Below are 11,974 nucleotides of genomic sequence, written 5' to 3'. Positions count from 1 at the left end.
GACAAGAAGTAGAGGAAAAGTTGGAAGAAGAACAGTGTGCTTTCAGGCCAAGTTGACAAACACACGACCACATATACACACTAAGAACCGTTATATAGAAACGACTTAGTCGAGGGAAGGACGTTCTAGCTGCATTTGTCGACCTAAAGGCCGCATTTGACTCGGTCCCCAGAGAACAGCTTTGGGCAGCACTTGAAGATGAAAAGGTAACCAAGACTCTCTTATGCCGCATTAGGAGCATGTACAATAGAGTCCGAGGAGTGGTGAGAATAGCTGGTGAATGCTCTATGGAATTTGAAATAGCGAAGGGAGTAAAGCAGGGTGACAGCTTGAGCCCTCTTCTCTTTGTGATCTTCATGAACCAAGTCAAATCCTCTTCAATCCCGGACTGAATACTCCGGAAACAGAATTTTTATACATGCCATTTCTGAGAATATGGGTCACTAGTAAGCAAACCATGCAATAAAATTTTTCTTCGTAACGTGCCCAAAGGGCATAACTGAGGGTCCTCATATGTGGACCTCAGGTCTTTGTTAACACATTATGGATTACACTTCTCTTGATTTAGCAGATGGGTTTTTTGGAAACAACATGCGTTTTTATTCCAATTATGTACTTTAATTACTTAAAAAACCCAAAACCTATTTTAAAACACTCTCATAACATGGAAACTGTTTATTACAAACGTAAAATAACCAAAACCTATTATAAAACACTCTCATCATAATATAGGAACTCTATGCATACATAGAAACTAAATATACACATAATTGAACAATTTCTCACTACTACTTGGTGTGATAATGCCAGAGGCAGTTGTATTTTAGAGCATAAAGGTACATACCACATTTTGTACAGACTACCCTCGTTTTGGAACGACATCCAGGCCTTCTGCATTTCGAGGCATTCTTTGCATCAACATATTTTGGTAAGTGGCCTATATTTTCAAAACGAACCTCTGGAATGGGTTGGCTCTGAACTCTTCGCACTTTCACCGTACCTTGTTTGTCCATGTCATCCTCGGAGTCATCAACAGGGTTGGTGAATGCTGAGGGAGGCCGTCCTCGTTTCCTAATGTTTATGTAACCAATGTCCTTAAAATTTATCAATGCCTTTCCTACGTGCATTTTGTAATCCATTAATGAGAGTCGTTTTTGTCTAATAATACCACTACCTGCGCACCATCTGTGATACATTATCCAACAATTAACAATTATAAGATCAACAAAGTGGTTGAACATACGGAATGGCCATTTGTTGGTATGAATGTAACACCTATAGTATGACATGAATCTATGCCAAAGGTCTACTCCACCCATTTTTTCATTGTAGTATTTAACAATCAATGGCTGAGGAATAACAACCTTTTTCTTTTCCTCCTTCGACCATCTTTTGCATGTTGTAGGTGGCTCACTGCCAACACATGAAGACAGAAGAAGAACACTTCTGTTGTCCTTCCACTTTACAATGCACATTTTTTCATTTTCCCTTACCCACTCCTCCCATTCTCCCCTTTTCAGTTCCTTATCGGTTTTCAGTTTTTCATGACAGTCCCTGTTTGGTATATATTTCTCTGCAGTAGCATGTCTGCTGATTTTACACTGGTACAAAACCTATCAGTGTAAACACAATGAGTTTTATCTTGTGGAATACTTTCTGTCAAAACCTTGAGAATAGCACCACCAAGACCATATTCTTTTTGGTCCTCAATCGATACTGTACCTGCCCCTGTGTAAAACATAAAATCTAAAACTAATCCATCTGGTGCTGCCAAAATGAAGTTCTTCAATCCTAATGGGTTGGGTTTTGAAGGGACAAACTGCCTAAAGCCACACTTGCCTGAGAAAGGCACCATCTGTTCATCAAGTGATACATGCTTTGACCGTGGGAGAGATATGCATTTTTGTTTCACGCAGTCAAGAAATGGTTTCACCTTCCAGAGTGGTCCCTCATGTTCCCCTTGATTGTCAACAAAAGGCATAAAATTCCTCAGTTCGAAAAAACGATCCGTGGACATACACTTAGAAATTATCGGCACCTCAGTATCACGTTGCCAGTACATTTTGGTTTTGGGATAACTGAGCACACCCATCATCACATGCACACCAGCCAAATGCATCATTTCTTCCTAAGTAGTATTTACGGATTTCAAGTCGCGCTTTTGAACTGAATAGAGGTTAGTTTGTTCCGCGTGTTGTTCCCAGAAACTAAGAGGTAGGTATTCCAAGAATGAATCTAAAATTCCCTTTTCATTGTCATAGTCTGTTAAAAATACTTCATCATTGCAGGGGTCCTGTAAAGTCATAGATTTCTTTCTCCATTTCATATCGCGGGTCTTAGTAGTTGAAGGTGTGAGCGCCTGAGATACCACCGATTCCATAGATCTGTTTCCTTCGTCTTCGTTGTTGCCAAGCACATCATTTTCTCTATTTAGGACACATTCATTTCCAAGACCTTCGCCTTCATTTACATCATCGTCATTATCGTACACAGAAGATGAGTCAAAGTTAGTAACATCAGTAACTGAGAATTCGTCAAGCTTGCCCTCGGACAGATCCGCATCACTTTCATCCAGAAAAGCCCATATATCTCTTTCGTCAAGAAATCTTCCTTCTGTAAAAAAAGGAATAAACATAAAGTAAGTTATTTTGCCATAAAACAACGTATTTCCTGTAGCATCATTCGGTAATTGTGATGCCATTACTTATCACTCCCATATCAAAACCTACAGAAAAAATAATACAACACTCAACTGAGGTCCACGTATGAGGACCATGACATTATGCAATAAATATCAGTACCACTTAACAATATTGATAAACTGAAATAATTCACAGACTCTACAAATACTACACAACACTGAAAAAAATCAGCAAGATTCTGAGTTATTTACTGGGAAATATATACTTACTTTCAGCATGATGGGAGGAAGCCATCTTCTCGCGCACCACTCTTTACATTTAAATCTACCATGACAGTTAGGAGTACCATAGCGTTCCTGTGGCAATAAGGTGAACTATGAGGTCCACAGACGAGGATTGCGGTCGCTACGCAACAAATTCCGCATTAAAACACACGAGAAATTAGCTCACAACTGAGGTCCACATATGTGGACCGTCGAAACGTAGAGGTTAAGCAGTGTAAAAGAAGAACTAAAAGAATTAAGGTTGGCAACTGGAACATGAGAACAATATATGTCCAATCCCTGGTCTATGCAGACGACATTCTGATTTTGGCTGGGAAAGAGGAGGATCTCCAACAAGCTCTTACAGAATGGGCTTATTACTTCCAGGACCATGGGATGGAAGTGAATGTGAGCAAAACCAAGGTCATGCAGTTCACCAAAGGAGAAAAAGTACAGCTTCAGATCAGTGGAACAACGAGGATATTGAGCAAGTAGAACAAATTGAGTACCTGGGCACCATTATCAGAGAGGATGGAAAATTAGAGGCAGAAATAAACAACAGAATTAGAAAAGCTAATCAAGTTTACTATGGTATAAACAATAAAATCATAGGAAGAAAGAAATTATTAGCAACACAAAAATGCGGGTATATCATGCCATGTACCTGCCAACCCTCCTGTATGGTGCCGAGAGTTGGACAGTGCATAAAAAACTGGAGAGCCATTTGGTTGCCGCTGAGATGAGATATTTGTGGAAAGTAGCTGAGAAAACCCAAAGACCATATTAGAAACACCACAGTGAGAGATGAGCTTCAGCAGGAGCCAATAATGGATGTCATTGAGAGGAGAGAATTGGGCTGGATTGGTCACCTAGAAAGAATAGAAGATGAAAGGAAAGCGAAGCAGGTATGGTGAGCCAGACCAACAGGAAGAAGAACACGAGGGAGGCCACAGATTGAATGGGAGGAGTACATCTTGGGACTGATCAGGAAGCGAGGGAAGATCCTGGGTGAGGTTCAGAGAATGGCACATGACAGAAGAAACTTTAGTAAATGGCTGAAATGTCCCGATGCCTAATGGCACAAAGGGAGAGAAGAAGAAGACATAAAATAACTTTCTTTCTTAACCTGTTTTCCCTCCAGGGTCGGTTTTTCCCTCGGACTCAGCGAGGGATTCCACCTCTACCACCTCAAGGGCAGTATCCTGGAGCGCGAGACTTTGGGTCGGGGATACAACTAGGAAGGGTGATCAGTACCTCGCCTAGGCGGCCTCACCTGCTATGCTGAACAGGGGCCTTGTGGAGGGATGGGGAGATTGGAAGGGATAGGCAAGTAAGAGGGAAGGAAGCGGCCGTGGCCTTATGTTAGGTAGGGGCCTACATCCCGGCATTTGCCAGGAGGAGAAGTGGGAAACCACGGGAAACCAGTTCGAGGATAGCTGAGGAGGGAATCGAACCTCCTCTACTCAGTTGACCTCCCGAGGCTGAGTGGATCCCGTTCCAGCCCTTGTACCACTTTTCGAATTTCGTGGCAGAGCCGGGAATGGAACCCGGGCCTCCGGGGGTGGCAGCTAATCACACTAAACACTCCAGCACAGAGGTGGGTTACAAAAAAATGTATATTATTTATAATTATCAACAAGTAAACGACCAAATGCATAAATTTTTCCTGAAAATGTATTCCTGTCCTTATTTGCGAAATTCCTCATACCTGACATTGAAATCGGGTAAGGAACGTGGAACTGCTTTTCACCTGGACGCTTTGATCTGCAATATATATGAAAGAATATGACCAGCGATGAGCGGGACTCGATCCAGTGATTACGGAGCTTGAACGCCAATCACTCGACTGTCGCCACCTCTTGCTCATGACCGCAATGCACCGGTACACATTCAACGCAAAAATTCTCTTGCGATTTTCTCTAAAAGGCCTACGTAGTACGCCTTACTACTTGCACATTATGTTGTCCTAATGGACTACTAAAACTGTACAAATTTTGAAGATAATCCATGATCCGAACGTCGTGGTCTCCCCTTGTTAAACATGTGTCGTGCGCTACACTGTTCTCTGGTCCTCCGCGAGTACTTGCAGTTGTAAGCGGAGGGGATCGGTGGTGCGCTATACCGATACAACCGGATTACTCATCGGTATTACTCGCTTCGCTTCCAGCTCTAGTGGAGACATTCCTCATAAAACAGTGAACACCACCAGCATCCACCTGACTGGTGAAGTGTTAAGCAAATACTGATGTATATATTCTTAAATTAAGATTTCTTCAACTTGTGAAAATTAGGATTTTATAATTTCACTTTTACAATACTGTAATTGTCTTTATTAAAAAGACTACATTAAATTACACTCATGAAACATGTTTCGTCCTCTTATAGGACATCTTCAGTCACAAATACAAATACATAACATTAAAATAAGTAAATGCAAAGTCTTTGTATCCTGTGATGCGGCGTGATAGCGTCTTGTGAAACTTCAATGTTAAAATAGTGCGGCATGAACATGATATGAAGCATGAAGTCCAATGAAAATCATATGTTAAAACTGTTATTCAAAACAACAAATTGTCAATTATGAAACACCGTAAGTGGCTATGCGAATAAAATTATGTGCACATTGTACACTGTTTTATGTACAATATGCGCATATTTTATTTAACATATGATTTTAATTGGACTTCATGCTTCATATCATGTTCACGCCGCACTATTTTAGCATTGAAGTTTGACAAGACGCTATCACACCGCATCACAGGACACAAAGACTTTGCATTTACTTATTTTAATGTGTCCTCGCCTTATTTTTAATGTTATGTATTTGTATTTGTAACTGAAGATGTCCTATAAGAGGACGAAACATGTTTCATGAGTGTAATTTAATGTAGTCTTTTTAATAAAGACAATTACAGTATTGTAAAGGTGGAATTATAAAATCTAAATTTTCACAAGTTGATACTTTGACAATCCGGGCTCTAATATGAAATTTATAACGTGCAATTAAGATTTCTTCCCACGAATTTTGTAGACTGTTGCTGTGTTGATCATTGTTTTAAGATGATGTACAACTAGGCAACCATCCTAATCAGAGAAAAAACTGGAAGGGATCTGACACTTCGAAAAATGAAGGTATTGGCCAATAGAAGGCAAGGGCCATGAAGGGCGAGAAAAGCTCTCTAGGCCTCGAAAACTTAATGCCATCGGGGTTGGAAAAGAACAAGAGTTGACGAAGGGAGGTTGGATAGGAAAGATGAGGGTGAGAAGCCTGACATAATAAGTGGAATCAATGTCGGACTCAACTAGGGGAACCATGGATGCCAACCCATGCTACCAAGTTGAGAGTACCGTACCTGCTCCTCTTTTTGTCACCTCTTATGACAGACAGGAGATACTGTGGATGTTATTCTACTGCCCTCACCCACAGGAGGTGGGTAAGGTATGTGATCATTGATAGTCCATGTACAGTGCTCTCATTCTGCTGCTGGCAAACTTCCCGCTCTCCCACCTGCAGCATGGAACCCTAGCACACCCTTTCTGTGTGTCGTGGTTGCACTGGAGGGGAGTGTCTTTCATTACTGTCCCTGCACAAACCTTATTTCATATGATTCAAATTTAGCAGTCTGGTCGCTGTTTGGGCTGACCCCAGGGATATATATTTTGTTTGCTGCGCTAGATGATTAAATTATTTTCTGGGACTTACTTCCAATCACACCTGAATATCCCCAAGTTTATCTTCAGTTAAAAGTGAAGGTATAGGCAAAGGAAAGGGAAGGATGTGAAAATGGAACTCTCTCTCTAGGCCTCACAAAAACCTCATACCGTCAAGGTCAGAAAAGAACATGAGTTGACCAAGACAGGTCAGATAGGAAAGATGAAAGTGAGGAGCCTGGCTCAAGTAAGTGAAGGCAATACCAGATGCAACTAAGGACCTTGTGATCGCCAACTCACGCTCCCATGTTGAGAACCCCTGCAGTCCTCTTATCAGTTGCCTCTTAAGACAGGCAAGGGATACCGTGGATGTTTTCTACCCCCCCCCCCCCCCCCCCACAGGGGCTGAATAGGGAGGGGCTCGAACTCTACAACATTTCTATTCGCGTGGTTCTGTCAGAAATGTATTTTTTGTGTAGGCTTACCCGGCCTACTATCATAGTAATATTCAAATAGGCTGTGCTACCGGTACTCATACTGACAGTTCGTTTTCTAAATGAATAGACACATAGTTTGTCAGGTTTGGAAGGTCTTGCTTTATAAAGTATATTTGATTATTTTACAGAATGAATAACTTATCGAAACATTCCGCTTGCTGGTGCCGGCACTTTGGACATGTGTTGTGTAGATCGAGGTTATGAATGGCATCGGCATCGAACGTCTTCTCTAATACTAGTTGTGGTGTTTAAAAATGAAGATTTTTAGCAGGCTACGTACCAGATGTGGTCATTTGAATTTAAAGGACACATTAAGGAACAACGTGGGTGTACGTTACTTTTCTTCAGAGGTAAGTAACCCATTTTTATTACGGTACATCGGATCACTCGAATTCTTAACATTTGATTTGAACTGAAACCCATAATATTAATTGTAGATAATTCACTGCGATTAAGTTTTGTTTCAAGACTTAAAACTGAGAACTTTTTCATATATAATTTATCTTAAAATTAAGGTTCAAGAACTAATTTACAAAGCTTTCGAGGTGCTCAACTTAACCTATCAAGATGCGCTTTCTTTTTTTTCTTTTTTGTCTCCAAATTGTTCTAATTATGTTTCGAATGGGTTGTGCGAGCATATAGTTAATAGGATTAAACATCCTGCGATAACTTGAATAAAGAGTGATGATAATGTCAAGCAAATACCTCAGATAATTGAATAGAAGTGCACAATTTATCAGGCTTACATGTTCACAGAGGCAAGTTATTTATAATTATATGTGGGCCTCTGTGAGCAGGTAAGCCTGATAAATTGTGCACTTCTATTCAATTATCCGAGGTATTTGCTTGACATCATCACAGTTTCACAAGTGTGCGTATTTCCTTCTCACTTAATTTGTGTGTAACTCAGCGAAGGTGTGTGTTGAACGTTATTGATTGCTGTTTCTGTCATGAATTTAAAGAGGGCTGGTTTCTCACAAAAATCTTTGACAAACCTTCCTACTTTCAAAGGGCAAAATACAACTGTGACTCATGCTTTTGCTCATAATTGGGAAAGCTGAAAGCTACCCAGAAGTCATTATCAGTGTTTAGCCCAAAGTTTACTATGTTATAACGTTCCTCTTTTCTCCATATATTGTTTTGGCTAATCTCCTTTACTGGCTGAATTATAGGCCTACTTCTCCTGTATATGAAAGCAGCTGATTTCACAGTGATGTTCGTGGTCATCCTCCCTAACATATTTCCATTGATGCTCAGAAGTTTTCTCATATACCCATATGATGATTTGCCATTGAATATTTATATTCTTTACAGGCAGAAAATATCTTTATTGAAAACAAACCCGTAGGCTAACTTAGCAGTATCTCACAGCTTAGGAGACGTAAAAGATGATGGAAGCGAAGGTAAAGATTTTGAAGATTTAATGGCATGAGAATTAAGTTCTAATGAGATGATGTCTGTATAGAAGGAGCAAAAGAGCTTGAAGGAATCCTGTCATAATTCATATCTCATTAAAAGCTAAGATCAGACTGAGACAATTCAATGAAAGTAACAAACTTATTCTAGCCAAACTGGAAGACAGCACTTTATCTCCTTCAAAATCTCACCAGAAATGGATCTGGGCTTAAGAGAACAAGATAGGTGCTTGGTCCTCGAATCAGCCTTCTGATCCAGGTAAAAATCCCTGCCCTGGCCAGAAATTGAACCTGGGGCCTCTTGTTAAGAGTTACTCCTAGACCGCAGGGCCAGCTCTCAATTTGTTCACTCAAGGAAAATCTCATTTTTTGGATAAAATAAATTAAGCTTATGGTACCGGTACTTATTTTTTATTTGATCAGATTTTTATGAACTTTATATTGAAAAATACAGAAGTCTTGTACTGTAATTGTTGAATGTTCATCTGTAATAGCTCTAATACAATTTCTTATCACAATTCTCTATATTTCCAGTTCAAATTATGGTCACAACGAATATTCTCTGGCATTCAACCCACTGGAAATTTACATTTAGGGAATTATTTTGGTGCAGTTCAGAGATGGGTTGAGCTTCAGGATTCTGGAAAAGATGTGATATACAGTATAGTTGATCTTCATTCAATTACCCTCCCACAGGTAAAGAATATTTTTATAATGGTCGTCATCATCATTATCGCACAGCTGTAAAAAAAAGGCAAACCTAATAATATATTCTTTTGTTTCATTCAAGGATCCTGAAGAACTCAGAAGTAATATACTAAAAGTTGCTGCTACATTAATTGCTTGTGGTATCAACCCCGAGAAGAGTATTCTTTTTCAGCAATCTAAAGTAGGTAAATATTACGTGAGATTTTATTTTTGAAGCCGGATATGCCAGTTCGTAGTGTTGCAAAAAGTGTCAATTGTGGCAAATTTTGCACTAGATTGATTCATTATGATTATGGAAAATTTGTATTTAGTTCAACTGTTATTAGAAATTAGTTTAGAAAGATAGGAACATGAAAGGAAACACGTAATAAAATAAACAATGTGGAAAGAGGGGACAAGGACAAACATGAAAACACAGAAGTATAAGCAATCTCCTATTTTCTTGCACTGTTGTGAGAGACAGAAGGATAAAGACAAATACAGATGGTAGAAGACTAGGAACACAGTACAAATACAAAACGAGAAAAAGAACCCAACAAATCAATATAATTAGTGCAAAGGAACCAGCAGAGGGGATAAGAACAAGGACAATCTCCACATCTTGTGCTGGGAAGCAGAACCAAGGGTGTTGAAGTCAGAGAAGAAATTGATGTAGAAGAACTGGGATTGACGACAAGAGAGCCCCTCTATCCAAATACGGCAGTGCATGAAGATGGGGGATTGCTCCTCTTCTCTTGTGTTTTTATCTTTGTCCTTGTTCCTCTTTCATGACTCCCTTTTTCCGTACTGACCTGTCATCGTGTTTGTAATATTATGTGTTTCTTTTCATGTTCTTATTTCTATATATAACTTATTAGAACTGTTATTGTTATCATTAATTTATACTTCTGTTGATGTAGTGGGTGATGCCACTATGGAAAATTCAAGAATACCACCACTACTACTTGTTCTTCATTTTAGTACTGTAAATTTGGTAGAAGACAGCATTTGCTTTCTTTATAACACCAGTCTTTCCAACTTCCTTGTGTATAGTCCCAAGGCATTTATGTGAGTTGACTTGCTCTATTACCTCTCCCACAATATTCTTTTTATAGTCTCCTTCCTCCTCTCTTGTTCACCACTCCCGCTTGAGGTTTTGCTTAACACAGGTATGTGGTGTTAGCCTGCTGCACAGAGGCAGCTCTAGACTATGTGTACAATTACTCATATCAGCTAACGAATCACTCAGAATAGAGTTGAGTTCCACAAACTCAACCTAATGTAGACTGAGAAGGTGATCAGTTTCCAAAATGTCAAGTTTTATGGAATAAGGGATAGGTTACTCACAACTCATAATATTTTACTGTATCGTCGGCTGTAACTCGATCTGAGTGTAACTTCTTCCTGCATAAAGTGAGCAGTTCAACTCAGTTTATGGATGTGTTTGCAATGACTAAACAGTCATTGGCATAAATTGGCATAAAACATACACCCACACAAATCACACTGAATGGATGCAGGAGGGTGGAGTTGTAATTGACAGAGTTTACTTGCTTGTTGCTTGGCCTCTCAATGTCTGCGGCGTTCTCTTTCAAACAAGTTGACAGCGGTGGATGTAGTGTTCCGCCACAGTGAATGGTCCACAGCACATTCTTCCCATATCTGTATATCTATACCAGTTGTCTTCATGATGTGTTTCAGCTGGTTTTTAAAATGCTTAGGAGGGGCTCCTTCAGGTCGACTACTGGAGCAAAGTTCACTATAAAGAATTTGGCAGGGAAGCCTGGTATCAGTCATGCGGTGAACATGGCCTAACCATCTCAGTTGATGAGTGATGATTGTTGCCTCAATGCTATTTAGCTGTGCTTTTTCAAGAACTACAGTGTTGGTCACATAGTCCTCCCACAAGATGTATCTAATTTTTTGTTGGTGGAAACACTCAAGTTTTTTGATATCACGGCAATAGTGTCCAAGTTTCAAAGCCATACAGTAGCGTGGAAATGACAACAGCTTTGTACACTATGAGTTTGGTATGCAGTTTCATGAAGACCCTGTGCATAACCATCCTAATGCTGCATGAGCAGCCCCAATTCTTTTGTCAACATCTTTTTCGCAGGTACACTATTTAGACAAGATGCTTCCAAGATATGAAAGTGATTAACCTGCTCCAGTGTTGTTCTAAGATATTTTTATTTCCAAAATCTTTCTCCACTTGGAGGCTACCAAAGACAAAGAATACACCAACAATTTCATTCAAAAATAAAATTAGTAAATTATGTCTCAGTCTGGCGAGTATAGGTGGTGTCTGAGTATCAAAAGTATCAAAGTCTTCATCAGTTCTATCATCTTCTTAGGGATTGTCGCTCTTGCACCGATCATGAGACCCCTCACTTCTATGTCATCCAGTTCATATTTGTTCTTATAATACGACACTGTAGGCTGGTAGATACACTTCTTTTCTTGGTCCACTTCGTCTGGTTGGTTGGAGTGTTTCGAATCTTACTGTGGGGTCTAATATATATCCTTTCTTCCCTTTGATTGCGATCATTAATCTCCATGCCTGAGTTGTTTGCAGATGATTCATGCAGCACGGCAGCCATGTACAGTGCAAAGAGTATAGGAGCAAGAACGCAGCCTTGTTTCAATCTATGAGTGATTGGAAATGAATCTGATACTGAGTTACCATGAAGAACCTGTCCAGATATGCCATCGTGAAGAGCTTGAACCAATTCCACATAATGTTTAGGACATCCAAAATGTGTCAATAATTTCCACATAGCAGATCTTGGTACTGAATCAAAGGCTTTTTCCAGATCATA

General features: G+C 39.8%; 1 protein-coding gene and 1 pseudogene across 2 annotated transcripts in view; one reads left to right on the top strand and one right to left on the bottom strand.

Annotated features, from left to right (window-relative positions):
- Positions 1-788: 788 nt before the first annotated feature.
- Positions 789-2,122, bottom strand: LOC137502244 (piggyBac transposable element-derived protein 3-like; annotated as a pseudogene).
- A 4,831-nt stretch (positions 2,123-6,953) lies between these two features.
- TrpRS-m (Tryptophanyl-tRNA synthetase, mitochondrial) overlaps positions 6,954-11,974 on the top strand; it is a 37,901-nt gene continuing 32,880 nt past the window's right edge. Inside the window, exons 1-4 of one of the 2 annotated variants that reach the window (XM_068225106.1) lie at positions 6,954-7,084; positions 7,182-7,403; positions 9,003-9,164; positions 9,259-9,357. In XM_068225106.1, the coding sequence (XP_068081207.1) occupies positions 7,308-7,403; positions 9,003-9,164; positions 9,259-9,357 (357 nt within the window). In that variant the 5' untranslated portion in view covers positions 6,954-7,084; positions 7,182-7,307. Of the gene's footprint in view, positions 7,404-9,002; positions 9,165-9,258; positions 9,358-11,974 lie in introns of both variants that reach the window. The other variant, XM_067135731.2, reaches the window with a different exon arrangement.

Source organism: Anabrus simplex, chromosome 1 (genome assembly GCF_040414725.1).
Source record: "Anabrus simplex isolate iqAnaSimp1 chromosome 1, ASM4041472v1, whole genome shotgun sequence".
NCBI classification, from domain to species: Eukaryota; Metazoa; Arthropoda; class Insecta; order Orthoptera; family Tettigoniidae; genus Anabrus; species Anabrus simplex.
This window is presented reverse-complemented; position numbering and strand designations above follow the sequence as displayed.